General features: G+C 35.3%; 1 protein-coding gene across 1 annotated transcript in view; it reads right to left on the bottom strand.

Moving 5' to 3' along the window:
• LOC121377366 overlaps positions 1 to 21580 on the bottom strand; it is a 49678-nt gene extending 28098 nt beyond the window's left edge. The window contains exons 1-3 of the mRNA XM_041505342.1: positions 21531 to 21580; positions 12887 to 12964; positions 10493 to 10834 (exon numbers count right to left, since the gene is read on the bottom strand). Of these exons, the coding sequence (XP_041361276.1) occupies positions 10493 to 10834; positions 12887 to 12962 (418 nt within the window). The 5' untranslated portion in view covers positions 12963 to 12964; positions 21531 to 21580. The remainder of the gene's footprint in view (positions 1 to 10492; positions 10835 to 12886; positions 12965 to 21530) is intronic.
• Positions 21581 to 22020: the final 440 nt, after the last annotated feature.

Genomic DNA, 22020 nt, shown 5'->3' with positions numbered 1-22020 from the left:
GTCGATGTTCTAGTTCTTAACTGTAGCTTACATTGCAAATCCATAACCTGCCCCAATAAGCCTATCTGTCACTGACATTGCAAACCGATTGATAGATCGAAAGACTGACAGTAATTTGCCTAAAATTGACAATATCGTGCAAAACTAAATTTTACGAAATGTAGGATCCTCAATAATTTAAAATACTTACCAATTTCTTAAATCTTGGATGAATCACCAAATCTTCCACTTGATGTGTAAAATCATTGTTAATAATTAATGACAGGGCCTGAGGACGCGTTGACAGGTGCGATCTGGATCGAGCTGAAGATTCACGACCTGTCGTAGTTACGTCCCTTTGTTGTAGAAAACAATACAAAACTGATCAATTTATTTTGTTTTCATTATGAGCGCATTCGTGTTCAATCTCTATTTTTACACAGTAGTTATATTATCTTAATATTTTGTTGTGTTTAAAAAATGAAGACTGAAAACGACTGCGCTGATACCTTTCTGACGCTTTGAAATTGGCAAAAATGGCTAAAAACATGAATTGAGCCTAACATCGAACACTTTGACATCAGATTTATAATATTTTCAACACATAACACAGAAAAATATGTGTAACACTAAAACCTTTATTTATGTCCAACACCTACTTTTAAATCCAAATTGTGAATTTTGTTTCCTCGATTTATTGGGGGCCACAAACACATTGCTATCGTACCTACTCCTTTAAAATCAAACAAAACAATGGCATACACCAATATTTATTTATTTCGAATGGTACCTGGTTATATATATATATATATATATATATATATATATATATATATATATATATATATATATATATATATATATATATCGTCTCCTGTAACCACAGTAAACAAACATGACTACTCTTCTAACACCTATACGTGTAAATGATTTAGTGAAGATTGACGGTCAATTTGTTGGTAGAGTTGTGGACATCATAAAACCACTAAATGATTACATGTTTGTTGTGAAGACGCACACAGGTACATTTTTAGATGTAAACGACGATAACATAGAAAATTCCTTGATAGAAAATGAGAACGAAAATACCACAAAAAAAGAGATTAGGAGGCAGCATAGAGTGTTATTTGAAGAACCATAACTATAAACATTTGCTCTCAGAATCGGTCGAACTTTATGAATTGAGGGATGTCATTCAATCCAAAATCGAATCACTTAAGAGGATAGGAAAAGGTAACTTAGCCAATAAAGCTGAGCCCATATCCAACGAAGAAATTCAAATTTTAATTAAAAAAAAATGGCCAACTGGGCTTTGATTCTCCAAGTTCCATTTCAGTGGAATAATACTGTTTACTTTGGCATAAAATCCATTGCTCCACACAGAGGATTGCATTGGGGTGATATCCAGATGAAACGAAATTCTGCTGGTAAAGAATACCTAGTTTATTTAGAAAGGCAATCCAAAACTCGCACCAGCGAAGTCCCAACAAGTGCGTGTGACGTCACGCCAAAAGCTTGGTCACAACCTTTTGATCCTATTTGTCCAGTCACAGTGTATAAGTGTTTTTTCCAACTTGCAACCAGCTACCTTTTCAAGAAAGGACGACCCTTTTTATCTGGCTACAAATACAAGGAAGTGTCCCAACCCTGGCGAACAATGATTCAAGAGGCAGCCTCCGTTGGGAAAAATAAATTGCAGTCAATTATGAAAATCATGGTAGGAAAGTCTAATCTGTCTTCAGACAAACGCCTGATCAATCATAGTGCTAGGAAGTACGCGATCCAACACCTTGCCAACAAAGGTGTACCTGCACGCCAAATTATGCAATATGCTGGACACAAAATCATCCAGTCCATAAATAGATATTCCAGCATTAACGCAGAATAACATGGAGAGATAAGCAAGGCATTGTCCCACTCAACAAATACACCATACAACAATAAAATGCTTTCCACACCACTGTTACAACAGCTCAATACCCCAATGCCAGAAACGGTCACAAATATGCTATCCTTTCATCCCAGTGTAAAAATGACATCAACTGAAAAACAGGTGATATAGAGATCAGATATGTTCCACACTTTGTTCTCGGGTCCAATTTATGGTGGTGTGTTTAACATCAGCATTGGTGAAATCGGGACTCCAGCTGTAAACAAAAGTATCAAACGTCGGCGAATAATGCAAATAAATTATTCATCAGATTCCTATTAGAACTGTTGCCCTAGTGCTGATTTTACACTTTAATATTCTGGTGTCTCTGTTTGGACTCCATTATAACACTGTTACAATTATGGTACTTTCAAAAACAGCAGTTAAGAATACACTTGTTTTGTAAACAGCTCGATACGTGATATAGGTCCGGCATGCCGGTCACACTTTTATTGTTTGTAAATGTTGACTTGAAAAATCCAATTATTATCTATCACAAAACATTCAGCTCCACCAATGTTCAGTTTTTCTTGAAATCGTTTAAGCATTTTTGTTCTTGTCAACAATTAAACATGCTCTAAACTAATTTCTTTGTAGTTCTTTCACTTCCCGCTAGAAACATCACTTCATTACGACTGTGACCTCTCTTGCTTATATTTGATTTGTGTGCCTAAAGATAGCTTTTGACGTTATTGTTTTCCTTTCGTGACGTCATCATTTTCCTCAAACTTTCAGTCTTCTTTATTATATAGTTTGTGTCATGTAAGAAATTTAAAGTTTCAAAACTATTTACACTATGGGGAATAGATACAATAACCCACTTGATACTCAGAATTATGGATTATCTGTACCTCGTGGAATTAATGTTGTCAGTCACTCGCTAAAACTTGTGACTGACAACATTATTTTCACTTGGGACAGATAATCCGTAATTCCTCTAACTCGTAAGTTATTGTCTATATATTGTTCAAAATAAGTAGGGGTTATTCCATTTCAAACATCAATAATTATAGAATGATTGTTAGAGATAAAACTCAAAGTAAGTGCATGGTGTGCCATAATGTTCCCACTCAAAGTGCATGAAAAAAACATGCACCAATTGTTTTGATCGCGAAGCACGTAACGTGATGCTGCGCATGCGATGGGTGCAATTTAAAATTGAGTACTTATTTTGAGCGTACGTTATATGGACATTGTGGCTTATTATTTCTTGTTTGTTACTGGAACACCATATCAAAACGTTACTGTCACATACTTTACAACTTTGTGTAACGTTTCAACAATGCGACGTCAAGAACGTCTCAGGGCTGTTGGCATACTCCAAACTGGCACCACCCAGCCAATTATGTCTGTAGACTTAACGTGTCACAATAAGTCATTAGCTGAATGTGGGCCCGATATCGACAAACCAGAAATGTAGATGACTGTCCACATTCAGGATGACCAAAGCCCAGAACTCCGGGTCAGGACCACTTCATTAGGACTTATATGTTGAGGAATCATGGTCATTTAGCCAATCAAATCGCAAGAGACCTCCGTGTTACAACTGGTGTTAAGAGTCTAGTCATGGCTATTCGTGACAGACTGGGTAGAAGTAACATCCACCAATGTCGACCCTACGTTACCCCACATTTGACTGTGAGGCTCATTACTGCCATACATTGAGGTAACAGGCGTTGAGCTCAGGTGATGTTTTCAGACGAGTCCAGATTCACACTAGACTTCGATGATCGATGAGAGTGCGTCTGACTGCGTCCCATTGAACACTACGCCAACGTCAACGTTCGTCCTCATGACTGATTTGGAGGAGGGTCTGTTATGTTGTAGGGTGGCATCACCATGACTGCCAGAACACATCTGCATATTGTTCATGGCAGGGTCACTGGGCTACTGTGACAACATCTGTGCACTTCGCACATGAGGCTGGACGGCATTTTGGTTTTCAGGACGAACGCTCACGCTCTACTGGTCACTCTGTATCTGCAGCAACAAAACATCACCACACCTTGCCTGCAAGTGCTGTAACCTCAACGTGGTGCGGTGGTGATATTTTCTCCTTGAGAATAGCTAATACAGTACAACTCCCCTTTTGGGGTGTTTTGTTTGCTGTGAGACGTAGATCACTCTTAACGATTTAAACCAGTAACTCAACGTGCACATACTTTAAGTCGTGTGAGTAAATGGCCACATACTTACGTCGGTTTCGAGGGTGGTGTAGCACACACTTAAAACCTTAACAGGTGCACACGTTGCGGCATGTAAATATTTTCAACCCGATCTTCATTTCAATATGGCGCTTTATGTTTATTTACACAACAGACATAACAGGAGACGATGCCATAATATTGGTCGTGTATTTCGAGATCGAAATAACCCTTTGGACTATATGGGAGAACAAGAAATTATAAGGAAATACAGGTTGGACAGACAAAGTATTTTTGAACTTTGCGATGTTCTAAACAATGACCTACTTAGACCTACCAATAGAGTACATTCTCTATCGGTGTCATTGCAAGTGATGGTGACGCTGAGGTATTTTGCAAACGGTTTTCCTTGTTTGCCTTTTCTGTTGACTCCCGTATTGAATCCTCAGACAAGAGGGCAAAGAAATTACAACCAAAGCCAAAGAAAAACAAGGAAATGCTAGTGAAAGAGCGATTGGAGTGTGGAAGATGCGATTTCTATGTTTGCATGCATTTGGTGGTTTTCTTATGTACAGCCCAGAAAAATGTGTCAACATCATAGCTGCAACGGCTATATTGCATAACATATGCAGACAGAAGGGAATTCCTCTTATGGATTATCAGATTCACGAAAACGAAGATGATGATGACAACAATTATTATCAAATTGTTCTACAAAACCAACGAGGAACTGATGTTAGAAATGAACTTATTACAACCAATTATTAAAACTGACTGTCTATAAATGAAACTTTTACGGGTGTGTTAAACTGTTTTGTCTCTTTAATTCAGTAAATTATATTTATTTCAAATATTCAAATCTTTAATAAAATGTGTGCTCTTAAATAAAGATTAAAAAATGTACTACTTCTTCTTCTTCTTCAATGAATGTTTAACGACACCCCAGCACGAAAAATACATCGGCTATTGGGTGTCAAACTATGGTAATGCAAATAAATAAAGTGATGATCAACATCAATATAAAAATTCAAAAACAGTGTAAAGAACTGTGCAAAAACACAAATATCACAGAATTTTACGGACACCGAATTTTACTCAAAACTTCAATTTTGTGCTGTATTGGCCATTCTCAAAGAGAATGTTACACCCCTGCACCACGGTGAGGTTACAGCACACACAGGGGAAAAAATTTACTAGTGAGACTGTTTAATACACATTAGAATATATATTACAAGGGTTTTTATTATCAAATACATATTTAGTAACGAATCATCATTATAAAAATCACTGTTTGAAAGCCCACTAGTGTTTGTGATTTCAAACTATTCCTTCGTATGACGTGATCGTTCCATTTCCAGTTGTAATCTTTGTTTCTCGACCTCTAGGCGCTGCTTCTCTATGTCTAGTCTTTCTCTTTCTATCTCAAGTCTTTCTCTTTCTATATTTATTAATTCAAGGTCCGGACCTATGAATTCACAAGACTGTTTCACGCGATGGTTGTGCAGTAGTATTTGAGAAGGGGTGTCGTGGTTGGGATCTTCATTGACAATGTTGTCTTCTTCTGTCACTGTCTACTCCTCCATTTATACCTTCAATGGCACAGTTTCCCACCAACTCTAGAACACGTTCTTCGATCGGATCCAATGTTATTATTTCACCTTTACCCCCTCCTGTTTTCGAAAGTTCTCTGCGCCTTTTAGCTTCTTTGCTTTTTACTGCAGATCTCAAATCTTGCCACCTTTTCTTCACTTCATCCGCTGTTCTAATTACTCCATGTCTGTTTGCATTTATGACTTTAGCAACGTTTTCCCACGCTTTTTTCTTTTTTTACAAAGTAGACGTATTGGAAAATTTTGCAAACAAAATTCCTAAAATATAAATTAAAAATGACTTAAACTTGTGGCATATTAATGTCTTAGATACATATCACCGACACCAATACAAAATCCCCACCTTAAACAGACCATTGGGTTTTACGTTACCAAGCCATGTGGGTTTTCTTTTTAAACTCACACCTCATTTACATGTATTGTATTATTAGTTTATAACATCTATAGTCGGTCCCAGCCCCTACCACAACGTATTTTTTAAAAATAATTTCAGTCTGGCTTAGAAGAAAAGTACAAACAGTTTTGAAAATAGCAAAAATTCACAATTTTTATGAACCATTATAAATGAATCATTTTGGAAATAAATATAATTATAATTTACTTACATATAGTACGAAAACCAGTGGCTTACCCTAAAACATCAGCTATTTTCCGGAAGTACCCAATGACATGAGCAGTCTTAAGCGGAAGTACCAAATGGATGTCATCGGAAAACGTGGTACTTATTGAACTATATGGAAGTATATTACAATTGTATTTATATCTAAACTGATATTGATTTAGACATGGTTAACCTAAAATAGTACATTTTTGTTATTTTCAAAACTGTTTTTACTTTTCTTCTACGTTAAGCCAGACTGAAATTATTTAAGAAAAACATGACGGACTATAATTAGCAAGTTTGTCCATTTCGAGAGAGAGAAATGTTTTATTTAACGACGCACTCAACACATTTTATTTATGCTTATATGGCGTGAGGCATATGTTTAAGGACCATTATGATAGTGAGAAAGGAAACTCGCTCCCGCCACATTGGCTACTCTGTCAGATAAGCAGCAAGGGATCTTTTATATGCATCATCTCATAGACAGGATAGCACATACTACGGCCTCGTGGAGAACAGGCTGGAATGAGAAGTAGCCCAAAGGGTCCACCATGTGGGATCGATCCGACGACCCACCGCAAGTATGTGCATAGAACTAAATATACACTGGATAGCCTATATATTATATAATAAATAACATTATTTTAAGATATAATATACCTTTATCATTGGCGACAGCATCCACAAGTAGATTGTTGTGTTCTATAGTAAATTGGGTTTTCTTTTCTTTTTTGGCGGGGAAGAAATCGAAGAAGACATGCCTTTGTTTTCGTTGGCTAAATGAAATGTATTGTGGGTTATTTACTTGCTAATAACAACGCACGCGTGCAATACATGCAATGAGCCAAGGGTTGCTTACTGCACTGATATTTACACGTTCTTAGGCACTACGCAAGTGAACATTTTACGTGTATGCTAAGTGTGTTTTGCGCATTCTTTTAGTTACTGGAGTAAAACAGTAAGTACATACACGTACCATACACGTATCGTACACTTAGTTACACTTCTTTGAGTTACAGGGCCCTGGAATTTAAGTAGACGGGCGGTCAGAAAGGCCTGACGTGATCAATCGGCTGGTCACGCCAAGCTCCAGAGCAAACAACTTTTGTTTTGTTTATATTAGTCAAGAGCAAACATTGTTTTATACACCATATGTATTTGTTGCTCTTGGGGTGGTGGCTAGGGTCAATTTGGTGATTTTGTTATTCTTAATGCCTAAGTATATCAACCATGTATCCCTGGTACATGGTTATCCGTTGTTGGACTTATCCATGTTGGACTTGTTGGTGGGTGGGGGACATGGTTAATGCATAAAACAAATTTGTCCACCTTAGATGGGACCCTTAAAAGGGTCCACACCGAAGTTTCGGACTTCTTGTCTTTGAACAAGGTGTCGATCAAATTTAAAACAAATGTGAAGAAATCCAAAGTGATTTCTTTACAAAATTGGCCAATGTTTCTCGTCGTCAGTTCCACTGATGATGGTGATCCAAAATCTGTAAAAAAAAATTAAGAATGGGCTGTTGGTTCAGTGTTTAACCGAAAAACATTCAACTTGCCTCAAATTGACAGTTTTTTGCAATGTGCCAATTAAGGTAACTGCATACCTCCCTCAACTCGTCAAAGGGAGTGATCAGATACAGAGATCTGGAAAGAGTCAGTGAGGAAGAAATATGCCAAAATTTATCTTGAAAGGGAGTTACTGCAGTCAGGAGAATAAAGGTTCATTGTTACAATGACTTGCTACCGACCAATACTTGTATCCTCACCTTTAATTCCCTAACCTTCCCCAGTCTCTCAAAGCTAGTTACCTTAATATTCCTGCTGATCCCTTTATTACAAACCCCTTGCGTTGCTTCAAATGCCAGAGGTTTGGTCAGGGTCAGTACACATGTTGTGGCAAACTTACATGTGCTCGTTTTTGTCTTTTTGACCATGATAGCAAGAAATGTAAGAACGATGTACTTTGTCTCAACTGCAGGGGCGACCATTGTGCATACTCGCGAGAGTGTCCACGGTGGAAACTGGAAGAACGAGTTCAACAGATAAAGGTACAAAATAAACTATCCTTCATGGATGCCAGGAGTTTGGTGGAGACAGCAACACCGACAGTGGCTGACAAGTCATATGCAGCTGCAGCTGCTGCCAAAGTCACCACTAAAAGTGTTGCTGGCAACACAGACTTAACCTGGCACTGTGATGAAGCCAAGTAGAAAAAACTGTCTGACATTGAGAAGGCACAAAACACAAGTGCAGAAAGCAGTACAAAAAGAACAAGCTACTCCTCTCTGCAAGGAAACTGAAACCCAAGTGTCATTGGATTTTAAGTGTCCACCAAACAGGTTGACCATTAATCTCCCTAAGACAGTCAATGGCACAAAGAAATGACCAAAGAAATCTACAGAATTACTTTCTGGCAGGCTGAAAATGATCGAACTACGTTCGGTCCCGATTGGCACTATTTATGAAAATTTGGCAGATATGGGTGATGATATTTTAAAAGTTATTGTTAATACAGAATGAGGAACAGACCGAAAAAGGTTATGCTTCGTCTCTATAGATCTCTTGTGAGGTCAAAACTTGATTATGGATGCATTGTGTATGGGTCGGCAAGCAAGTCTTGGTGTGTTTAGAACAGTTCCTATATAGAGCTTATACGTTGATACACACGAACCTTGTTTGGGTGCTAGGCATGCAAAGCTTTCTCTGCAGTATTAAATCTTTACTGAAACATCCTACACATGACACGATGTTTGATAACAAACATATGAAGTTGTTTGATGCAAGGCCATATGCCATTCATACATTTGGTCTTCGCATTAAGCGTTTTTTGTTACTTTGCCACATTGATTTAACTGACACTTTGGAAACTCCTTCATATTTAGTTTTACCAACTTGGTGTATTACACCACCTAACATTGTGTTTGATGTTGCGCATCTGAAGAAAAATCTTACAGATGCTGTTGTATACAAGCAATTTTCCAAAGAAATTCAAGACAGATACCTTGATTACATTCCTGTTTATTCTGCCTTATTCAAAATGGAATCAATAATCTGTAATTGTTTTGGTTTAATGACGTAATTAAATCCAAATTCATCCAAAACGACATTAGCCAACTCTTCCATGTTGTAACGTCGCTTGATATAAGACGGCCCCTGTAACTGCTGCACAAGGCGGAATCGCCCAGTGGGCGATCACGTGATCTACGTCTCGAAATAGATCGCCGAGCTTTGTAATTGTTGCGACAGAGTGTCACGAAGCGTAGCTGAATGTGGGTGCTGTCGGATTTATTTCTGTAGTATGTGTATTAGTGAAGGTATGTGACGTCAAACATAGGATTGTTGTGGTATTAAAGCGGAAATCTTTGCCAACCGTTTGGTAGTCAGGAATTGCCAAAAAAATACATAGGTTTGTCTCTGACTGTAATGAGAGCGTATTTATGTCCAAATGTCCGTCTAAAGAAAATTATCCAATAGAAAATAAAACAATTTTCTCATAGTCCCTGTCCCACAATCTTACCTGTTTTCTGGAAATATCGTATTCCCTTTGGGCCGCTGAAAGATTTTGTCGAAACCAAGTACTCGGTACACATATAACTCAGTAAGAATAAATAAATTGTTTCTTTTCACACGTGACAATTCATTTATTTATTATTATTTATATTTTTTGAGGGTGTGTGTGTGTGTGTGTGTGTGTGTGTGTGTGTGTGTGTGTGTGTGTGTGTGATTTTTGACAAAATAAATACACAAGATATTTTCCAAATACTTCTATAAGTGGAACCAGCTCTACCGATTCCCTTCATCCCTTATATATATCTAGAGAGAGAGAGAGAGAGAGAGAGAGAGAGAGAGAGAGAGAGAGAGAGAGAGAGAGAGAGAGAGAGAGAGAGAGAGAGAGAGAGAGAGAGAGAGATGTATATATGCACCATATATATATTAAACATTGAACTTTTTCTTCACTTCTAGTGACTGCACCTGCATTTTGAGTAAAGTAAAGTGAAGTAAAACAACAGAGATTGGTGTTTAAAAGTCGATCATTCAAGTACATCAACATTAATACTTGATATATTGTCTGGCGAGTAACAATCATGAGTTGTCTAGTGGTTTGTTTTTGTTTACTAGCCAACTGGTGAGTAATTATAAAATGATCATGTGCCCTGTATTGCCATGTCATATCATCAGTAACTACAATAGATGTGTAAGAAAATGCATTAGCTCTACTTACTAATATCTAAAATATTGCTGCGTACTCCAAAGGTAGGCAAATGACACCACCAGAGAGTGACATCTGCTTTCTTCAGATTAATGATCCACATGTGATATCGCTTTGTTTGAGCAGATCCATTGTTTGTTCCCAATCCACATTGAATTCCGCTGGTCCTATATGAAGAGTACTGTTTCGTACAGCTGGCGACGACTTGATATAAGGTTGCCATAAGGAACCCTTCACCTTTTTTGAACTGTACACCGTCAGTAAAACCAGCGGCATTTCTGACTGTGCAGGTGAAGTTGTAGAAGCCGCCCTCATGTCCCACCGCTGACGAGCCAGTCAACACGGCTGATATGTCTGCAAATATTTCATTTCAACTTATTTTCGTGTTTATATCCAATTCATGCACACTGTTAGTTGTTACTGAGGGAGAAGAGGATGTAGTGGTCTTACACCTACCCATTGAGTTATTAAAACTCGCTCTGAATGGGAACCGGTACCAGACTGCGAACCCTGTACCTGCCAGCCTGTAGTCCGATGGCTTATCCACTGCGCTACCGAGGCTGGTATATGGAAATAAAACATACACGAATCATTGACTTTTTCCTTTTGTTTTTCATTTCGCAGTAATTACCAACAAATTTAATATTTTGTCAAATTCTGAAGATGGATCCTCCTAATTTCGTTAATCTGTTGAAGAAATTTTTAGGTATGGCTCTACGGAATTGAATGCAACCACAGTCAACAGGGGATATGGGAAGGGGGCTCCCCTTGAAAGAAAATGGGTTACGTTTAGGGTTAGGGTTTAGGAAATTATACACTAATAATTATTATCAAAGTAATTATATTTGTCAAAAGGTTAACTTGAAGAAAAGAAGAACATATCTAAAAAAGTATTTGGGTATGCGGCAGAAACCCTGATATGTTGAGTAATACATATACAAGTTTGAAGAGGCATGTTTTGTTTCATTGATTTGTATATTGACAAATTTGGCGCTCTTTTTCGTCTTAAAGTAACTACAACATTCTGAATGTGGCCATTGTCTTATTATATATCTACTCATTCTTACGGTAATTGTAACACATTTGTTTCCTGGCCTTGCCGACTAAATAACATAACACAAGCTTGGCCTCTAAGATGGCCTCATCATGAAGTAGACAACCAATTAACTATCGGCGAATTCTGAATGTATTCGAAGATTCCCGAATATTAAAAAAGTACATATAAAAATATATGTTTCCACTGAAACCACCTTAAAATTTTAAATTACATAAAATATTTAAAATATTCGACGTTTCGTTAGTCTAAAAACCAACATCCTCAGGAGAATAAACAAACAAAGTGCTGGGCATATAACCAGTAAGATATAAAATAGAGAATGTCAGCTTGGAAGTTAAAAACACAAAGCTAGGTAACAAGGCAGGAGATGACCAATAGCATAACAATAAGATTAAAGAACAAAGGAGTATAAAAAGTCTTAGTTGTAAAAGCCCGATTCCCGAATGTATGACTTGCGACCGAACCGACTCAAACGACGCTACAAGACACTTTTTTTCTTTTCCATGGAAAGTACTACAAATTTGTCTTCTTTTTTCAAATTTGGAGCACAAAAGTATTGGTATTTTGAATCCACCGTTTGTATAGGATGTGAGATAATGCTCCAACCTACACATTCACCATATACATTTTCTATATGATGGTTTTTGTAGTTGTTTCTTTTACATTGTCGAGCATGTTCAAGCAGAGATGTATAAGATTCGATGACACTGTTTGGCGATATTATATTTTGATCAGGATTAACATCATGCAGTATCGGACACGGTGGAACCGAGTGAAAATTGTGTGTGTGTGTGTGTGTGTGTGTGTGTGTGTGTGTGTGTTGCATCGATCGAGTACAGTTTATCATGAAAATTCTGGTAAATGTTTTTGTTGTTGTTTTAGGGTGTTATTTTTTTTTTTTTTTTTGTGTTTTTGTTTTTGGTGTGTGTGTGTGTGTGTGTGTGTGTGTGTGTTCTTGTTTGTTTTTTGTTTTTTTTTTGTTGTTGTTTGGGGTTCTTAATTCAGCACCGTCTAATTATGTAATATCAACAACAACTTCAGACACAAAAGTGTTAATATAATGCATCTTTTAAGAAATGTGGACCAGTTTCTGGGAAATTATACCATCAGCTATGCCCTAACAATCATAATGAACAGACATGTATGCAGTGACATTGTATAATTAAAATGAATGAATGAATCTATGAATGAATAAATTAATGGATGACTGTACGAATGAATGAATGGATGGATGGATGGATGAATGTTTAAGGACACCTGAACATAAAACAAATATTGGCTAATGGGTGTAAAACAAAGGTAAGTGCAATAAGAAAGACAAAATGTACTACCTAGAGTACATAATTTACCTCTGTCGGATGTGACAGCAACAAGACAGGCAGATAACACCACAGTGACGGATAAGATGAGCCGCCTACGGGACATACCTGAAAAACAAATTGATATTATATAAAGGTGCAATCCAGTCTTTGTTGCCACTGGCACTGTAAAATGATTGGTCCATATACTATACTAAAGATGCATGGGTCAAAATATACGCTTTTAAAAAAAAAGTGATTTTCAAAACGGATATTCCAGTATTCCATCATGAACAACGGAATACGCATGTGACTATTCTGACTTAGGTTTTACTACACAGATTGTATCTGCCATTAAAATCCATGTTAAATTGACGAAATTCAAATGAAGATTACCAATAGAACGGGTTCTTCTTTGGCACTAACAACATACACCATTGCGAACATACATTATATGAGCATTTATTTTCACTCCAAAATTGGAAATATTTCCGTCTCAGTTTTTTTTGCTATATGACCGCATCTGACTGTAGTACCGGTCCGAACAGGTGGTTCATTAAAGATCCAGGCTTATCGGACATATAATTCACTATTGTCTGGATATATATATATATATATATATATATATATGAAGTATCAAGAAAAGAAAACACCGAAATATTTACCCGTTTTTAATATTTTCGCAATAAAATGTCGCATTTTCCCCATCGCTTGCCAAAAGACCTCGATCCCTCGAGGCTCTGTGACGCGCTATGAGTAATACTATGAAAGCGTTAATGTGATCAGACTTTCACACCTGAGTCTACTGTGTATTAATAATGTGCCATAAGCCTTTCGCAAAATTATTTTTTTCAAGAAAAACAACAACATTGACATGATTTAGGCTGTGTACTATTTACATTAGTATTTGTTTATCTATATATAATTTGATTATTAACACTAAGAAGTTTTCACTGTTTGACATTTCACACACAACTTTGGCAGACGGGTCATATGTTTGACAAGAAGCTAAACATAAAGGGAGCGACTAAACATATTGAAATTGCGAGGATAGTTTGGTGAGGTAACAAGAAAAATTGTCATATTTTTATTTTTTGTTCTACTGCTTCATTTTAGTGTGACAAGGCGAAGACGTGTGTTTGCCAAAACCACGAAATTAGCCTGTGCAATACCTGTGAAATCGTCATTTTTCCGACTATATAAAAAAGAGGTTTTTCTATAAAAAATTAAAACTTTTTGTTTGTTTTCCTTCTAATTAGGTCCATTTGCTTCAGTTTACATTAAACAAAAAGTTACAAAAAAAATGCTTGACACAGCCGGAAAAGCCTAAATAGGGGCCAGTGGAGTTGGTCGCCGGTACGGGGTGTCACAGATGTCTGTGTCAAGGTCGTCCGGTTCCATCGTGGGTGAAGCTGGAGCATCCGGGACTGGCGCCTCTTCAGATCCGGTCTTCTTCCTCGGGGGGGGGGGGGGGGGGAGCGGGCGTTGGGCACGTCTCCTCTTCCTCCATCGTCTCTTCTTCTGTACCCGGTTACCGTACACCAAGGTCACGGTCGCCCGTGACCCGGTACTCAAGAACGCTCCGTAGGTTTCTATAAGTCCCCCCCCCCCCCCACCCGACAAAAGTAGTTTGTCTTATTTAACGACGCCACTAAAGCACACTGATTTTTTTTTTTATCATATCATCGGCTATTGGATGTTAAACATATGGTCATTCTGACACTGGGTTTTTTTTATAGAGGAAACCCGCTGTCGCCACATTGGCTACTCTTTTACGATTAGGCAGCAAGGGATCTTTTATTTACGCTTCCCACAGGCAGGATAGCACAAACCATGGCCTTTGTTGAACCAGTTATGGATCACTGGTCGGTGCAAGTGGTTTACACCTACCCAATGACCAAGTAAGCAACGATGATATCATAAATAGAAGATTCAGCGAGGACGAAATACTAAAATCAATAAAACAACTAAAAAACAATAAAGCAGCAGGTTGACGAATATATTAAATCGACAGCCCATTTATTGCTCCCATTCTATGTTAAACGATTTAATATACTTTTAGACCAATCTTTAAAAATAAAGGTAGTAGTTCACCCCCTGAAAACTATCGACCAATTACATTACTATGTTGCTGTTCAAAGTTATTTACAACAGTATTAAATAACCGGTTAACTACTTTTATTGAAGAAAACGATGTTATGACCGAAGCCCAGGCTGCTTTCCGCAGAGGTTATTCGAATATAGATCACTTATTTACACTTCATTCACTAATTGATATCCTGACAAAAAAGGAAAATGAAACTAAAGGTCAACATACAAGTATACTTGATATATTTTAAATCGTATTACATTATTTTATGTCTTATTGTTATTTTATGAAAATTTAATTATTATTATTATTATTATTTATTTATTTTATTTATATCTATATATTGTAATACCAATAATTATAAAGTACACAGTGTTAACTGAAATTTTCTGAATAATTATATTTACAATATACCTCTACTCCGTTACATCGCAGAATGCATCTATATGGTTAATACACATATCTCTATAATGTAATATGTATTTATATTATTAATACACATATCTTTATAATGTAATGTAATGTAATGTCATGTATTTGTATTTGTATTCATATATGTACCAAGCAATGTATTCCTATTATTTGTATCCTCCTGTTAACCATCTTGTCAAAATCAGAATATGTATGTTCCTCTTACGCCGTTGCATAACGGCCTGAGTGTAATAAAGTGCTGTTCTGTTCTGTTCAGAACCTTGCATAACAAAAAACAAAAAATATGACAATTTTACTAGTTATCTCATCAAACTATCCTCACAATTTCAATATGTTTTGTCACTCCCTGTATTTTTAGCACCCTGTCAAACATGTGACCCGTCTGCCAAAAGTGTGTCTGTGAAATGTCAATAAGTGAAAACTTCTTATAGTGTTGCTACATATTAATAATCAAATTATATATATTATTTCTACTAAGGATATATACATAATTGGTGATAAAATGTACTAATACTCATACAAATTTACTAAACAGTGTTTATTTATTGGTATATATGTCTATGGGAAAAACCAAACGTTTATGTATGTATTTATTGAGCTGAAAGGCTTTCCCATCACCAACATTTTACAACATTACATGTATTTGCAATTCAGTTGCACACATTAATTTATATATAGCTATTCACACACACACAGATAAAACATGCACGAAACAACAAGACAGAATATGATAAATGTTTTGAAAGGTCACTAGCCAAGAGAAAGCACTAGCCCAAATTCCTGATCAATTATAACTGGAATTTTTATATAATTTGTAACATTACAAATTTACAAATATAGCAGTAAAATGAAACAAACAATTAAATCATGTTTTAACTTTCATTTTAGGCCAGACAAGCAAGAGCATAAAACACACAAGAATATAAACCATGTCATTAAATTTGTCCAAAGGTCAAGAATTATTAATCAAGTTCCACCACCTCTTCCACATGGCCACCACAGGAATTCACAGTAGGAAGACTGTGTTCATTTACATGGTGTGTACCTTTTGCACACTCAATCTAGTGTTGAATACTTTCTTCTGGATCAAAACTTTCTATTTCAGGGCCAAGATGCATAATGCAAAGTGCAGACTGAAGAGTTTCCTGTGACATTCTATTTCTTTGCAGTGTTTTTAGCTGGTTCAGTTTGCTGAAAGACCGTTTACAAGCAACCGTTGATTTTGAAAGCATCTTGTTACAAGATTATGAATCGAGTTTTGATATCAGAATTATTTTAAAGTCCAAGTTATTATGACTTACGACAACATTACTGGATGAACAGCCAAAAATGGTTTCAAAGTTCCTTTTGGTTAACGACACCACTAGAGCACACTGATTTATTAATCATTGGCTATTAGATTTCAGACATATGGTAATTTTGTAATATAGTCTTAGAGAGGAAACCCACTACATGTTTCCATAAGCAGCAAGGGATCTTTTATATGCACTTTCCAACAGACAGGATAGCACATACACAACCTTTAATATACAAGTCGTGATGCACTGGCTGGAACGAGGAAATAGTTTCAATACCTAAATAAAACAAGCATGTTTTTAGTATTATTACTAAATGAAAGAAAAAACATGATTGGTGTTGTTAAAATGCAGATGTCAGTTCGAATCAGAGTTTTGTTCGCATTGGCTAAAATTATGTATGAACAATTGGTTTTGCTTGGTCATTTTAATTAATATATGTGTAACTTTTGTCTTGAACGTACCACTAAATATCATGATTATATTCCTGATGTTCGTAACTTTGTTTGAAAAGCACCAATTTGTATTTTACTCAATACATACAAGTGCAGGTACAACAATGACGTCAACAAAATAATACACGGCAACCTTGAATACAGAAATATTTTGTTTAATTATTAGTTGCTTGAAAAATTTGCAGTGAATCCCTCATGATAAATATCAAAATGTTCATATCAGTCTGTTGCAACCACAAATCATACGAGTATCTCACAATAAATTAGTACAGTATGATAAAAGACATACATTTGGTCATGTTGGTGTATTACATATCAATTTCTGAAACACTATACAACATGTTTTTGCCACACTGACTGTCACTCAATAATTTGTCAGTGTATACAAATGCAACAAAAATGACTGTAACACTGAAATTTTTGGCAAATTACTATATTCTATTTTAATTTATGTAAAGAAATCTACAATTTCTTTTATTCACACTCAGTGATTAAATATTTTCCAAAGAACCACCACCAACCCCCCCCACCCCCCACCCCAAATTTCTTTTAATAATAAAAAATAAAATAAAGGAGTAAACTTTGAACTAGAAGTGTGCAATTGTGTTCTACAATTGTATCACTGAACACTTTTGGCTAATGGCTGTATATTATTTTTATTTTATTTCTGTTGAACACTACACAAATATGTTGGTCCTCAGTGACTCAATACTTTCTCAATGTGATTTATTCTTCAAAAAGCAAACTAATTTGGTATTAATTAAACCTATAAAAGCTTTATTGAACGTCTACCACGTTATTTATATATCATTTACGGAAGTGTGCGCGCTATTATCAAGAAACACAACTACCATTAGTGACGTGTACGTCCAGATAAGTTATGTCCCTTGCAAGGTATTCTAGAGAAGTTACGTCCCTTGCAAGGTATTTTTCCGGTCACCATAACTACTCGGTACCAACGTTTCATAAATAAACAAACTATGAATACGGTTGTTTTAAAATATGTCACTGGCGAATATCGTTTGTTAAAAGTATTTCCCATCATATTATAAACATATGAAGTTGCGTCTGGATGTTTAAATGTCTTTAAAGTGTTTATCAATGTTTGTAAAACAAATTTCGTCAATATCTACTTCGCACTAAAATGGCAGAGTTACGTGATTTAATGCATTCATCACCCTATTGTCCGAACCAAATTGTTAACAACTACGAAACATTACTCTCCTACCTTTAATTGCCGTTAGATTTCCTCCAAAGTTTGTCCAGACACAAATCTTGAAAAAACCGTTACAATGACACAGAACCCACATACCAGATGATAACCATGTCACCTATATCGATAGTTCACCAAGGTAAACATCTACGGTCCGTTTTTTAACATTTTGACATTTATTGGACCCGATGTTTACAACTTGAACAGCAAAAACAAGCGTGCAGTTTCCGCCCAGATTTCAGGCGGAATCGATACAACCATGGAATTAATTATTTCGTGGCGAAATATGAGATGTACCAATAAATATAAACACTTATTGTATAAAGAAAACTTCCCGAGTCACGTTTTACGCATAAACAGACAGTTTGTCCAAATAGTAATCCTGCATTAATCCAATTTTCAGTTACGAACAAAATCTCGAATATTCCCAAATGTGATTGAAAACTGTTGGTGGAATCGGATTATTTTTATTATTATTCGTCTTGGGTTCACGAGTTTATTCCACGATATTTAATGGAATATCACGTTTAATAATAATAAATAAATAAACTTAATTAATGAATATTATTTTTTAAAAATCAATTAATTGATAATAAATTAATAATAACAGTTAAATAATATAATAATAAATTAATTAATTAATACTTAATAAATAATAATATAATAATAAATTACTGAATAATGTTAGTAATTATAATAAATAAATAACATAATAAATAAATTATTGATTGAATAATAATGATAATAAATAAATTAATTAATTAATTTTATTATTAACTAAATAAAATGTTGTTTTTTTCATTTATAAATGTTTCCGTTACACACACACACGCACGCACACACACACACTTATATACACACAAAACAGAAGGGGGTGCGGGAGACAGACATAGAGGGATGAAACGGGGGTGGCAAGATATCACGCATTTGCTTGTTTGAACATGTTTAGTAATTAATGCATAACTGTGACTTGATGACAACTGCTGCTTGTGGTGACTTCCTTGTACCTGTCTGCACATTGGCTAAACCGATGTGTACTCTGATTCCTACTTAACCGTTTGAACATTAAATGTGTTGTTGAGGATTGCCTCGCAACCATATGAACATGTTTAGTAATTAATGACAACTGCTGCTTGTAATGACTGCCTGGTGTGCACTTGACAATAACATGCAAGTAGTGGGGTGGATGTGGATTACTTCAGGTAAGTTTACTGTTAACATGTTCATGCATTTATGTTAATTTCTAAATGTTATGGTTAACATTTGAGACTTAATGCTTTATAATTATGTAGTTGAACATACTTTTTCAGTACTTTATTTAAGTACATTGCTGTGCAGATTTGTAATGTAACTACATATAACTTATAGTACAAGTTTTGAAAGTAGTTACATGAATATGTTTCAAGGAATAAATTACATGGAGCTGACAATCATTATAACATGTTAGATTTACATGTATAAATTGTTTTCAACTGCCAGTTTAACTTTCAAATTGTCTGTTTCCCCATTCTTTGTGTGTCTAGATTTATATATATATATATATATATATATATATATATATATATATATATATATATATATATATATATATATATATCTATATATATATATATATTTTTTTTTTTTATTTTTTTTTTTAACTGAATAAAACCCCTAAAATAACTAATGACCAGTAATTATAGCTAAAAAAAAAGAAATGAAATTAAAAAAAAAAAAAAAGAGAAAAAAAAGAAGAGAAAAACCTTTGAAACACATGTAAGCAATGGCCTGTAATAATAATATTTAAAAACAATTACTAAAGGAAATAATAATTTTGGAAAAGGTAAATAAATGAAAGCCTTAAAATAAGTAATGACCTGTACTAACAATCATTATTTTTTTAATAATAATAAAAAAGAATAATACACCCCAAAACTGTAATGTGATAATATTATTAAAGTGCATATAATGCAACCCACACAAAGCACATATGTAGAAACAAAAATAACAAAATAAATAAATTTAATAATCAATTCCATTCAGTTCCGCAATATTTCTTTTTACTGGGTGTACGTAAAATGCTTGATACAAATAATTCTCGTTCCGCAAAATTTTCATTCCGCATTTTCGATGTGCCAGGATAAAAATAGCTTTCAAATGTTTAAATGTGTCATCTTCAAACATCTAATCCTGGAAAGGTTACCAAAGGTATTGTACTTAATATTTTTGTCTAAAATTTATTAAAATATGTTGTTGTACGTGTTGAGGCTCTTAAATAAAGCACATCTGCCTGATTTTATTAAATCGTGATTGCAAATGGAAAATTCGATCCAATGGATAAACGTTACGGCACAGCAATAAACATCACAATAATAAATATTGTGCCGGAGACGTTTATCTTGATGAACTACTATATCGACTTCGCTGAGAGCGCATAGGGAAAAAAGAACGTAATTTTGTATCAGCTGCCATTTTGACTTTTTATGGAATATTCTTCAAGAGGGGTGAAAGGATAGGACTTAATCTAACAACGTCATAACATGTTATGATATAAAAGCAAAAGTGATGACGTCATATTATTATTATTTTTTAAAATTATTATTATTATTATTTTAATGATAACACTAGAGATCATCGATTTCATATTAATTGTGTCACATACTTTGGAGGCTTTCACCCCTCTTGAAGAGTATTCCATAAAGAAGCAAGATGGCAGACGGCAGAAAACTGCATGTATTTTTCCCTATGCAATCTCAGCCAAGAGTCTCGTGTGTGGAATCTGTATATTTGTAGTGGGTTTTTTTGCAATTTGTGTCTGGACAAACTTTGGAGAAAATCTAACGGCAATTAAAGGTAGGAGAGTAATTTTTCGTAGTTGTTAACAATTTGGTTCGGACAATAGTTTACATATTCGGCACAATTCCCATTATTACCCCAGTCGTTAATATACGTAAAGCTGGAGAAAAATGCATGTAATCTGAGACGCGATTTTGTCAAAATGGAAAAATGTGTTTAGAGTATCGGCCCTTTGATTGCTCGTCGCTACTTTAACAGCACTCCGTAGGTTTCTATAAGTCACCCCCCCCCCCCCCCCCCCAAACAAAGCATTATTTGTTCGCGTACTATCACTGTACTTACAAACTACAGCTGTAATTGTTTAGATGGTATGCAATTATACTTTATCAGATGTGAAACATAAATGCTAAACAAACAATGAAATTATTACACTTACTCAAAAACAGAGTAAAATCGGTTTTTCAAATATGGCGTTCCAGTATGACGTCAACGATAACAGCTCGTCAAGATGACGTCTATTTTTAAATTATGACGCTACACTTTATGGCGCGAAATAGTTATAAACATTTTACCCTGCAACCACCGTTTCTGTTTACATAATATGATCTTACCTTCACAGGATAAAGCAGATATCCGACGTCATTAACTAGCTATAGTCCATCCCATCATTCTATAAACATATGTTCTGTAAATAATTTGAGTTTTAGAAATAACAACAATATACTATTTGTGTGGGCAATTTATAAATCGATCTGCTCAGGCATAAATGACTTCTTAGTAAATTCCATAGTATGGAAAAGGCGTTCCCTGTGGGACGGACTATAGTAATTCTCTATTTATAGAACATTTTGCTATGCCAAATGAGTTTTGAAAAGCAAATCACAAATTTTGTATAGCATTTTTCAGGAAGTTTGCTTTATATCTGA

The sequence above is a fragment of the Gigantopelta aegis genome, chromosome 7 (assembly GCF_016097555.1).
Source record: "Gigantopelta aegis isolate Gae_Host chromosome 7, Gae_host_genome, whole genome shotgun sequence".
NCBI lineage: Eukaryota > Metazoa > Mollusca > Gastropoda > Neomphalida > Peltospiridae > Gigantopelta > Gigantopelta aegis.
Note: the sequence above shows the minus strand (reverse complement) of the source record. Positions and strands in the feature narration are given on the sequence as shown.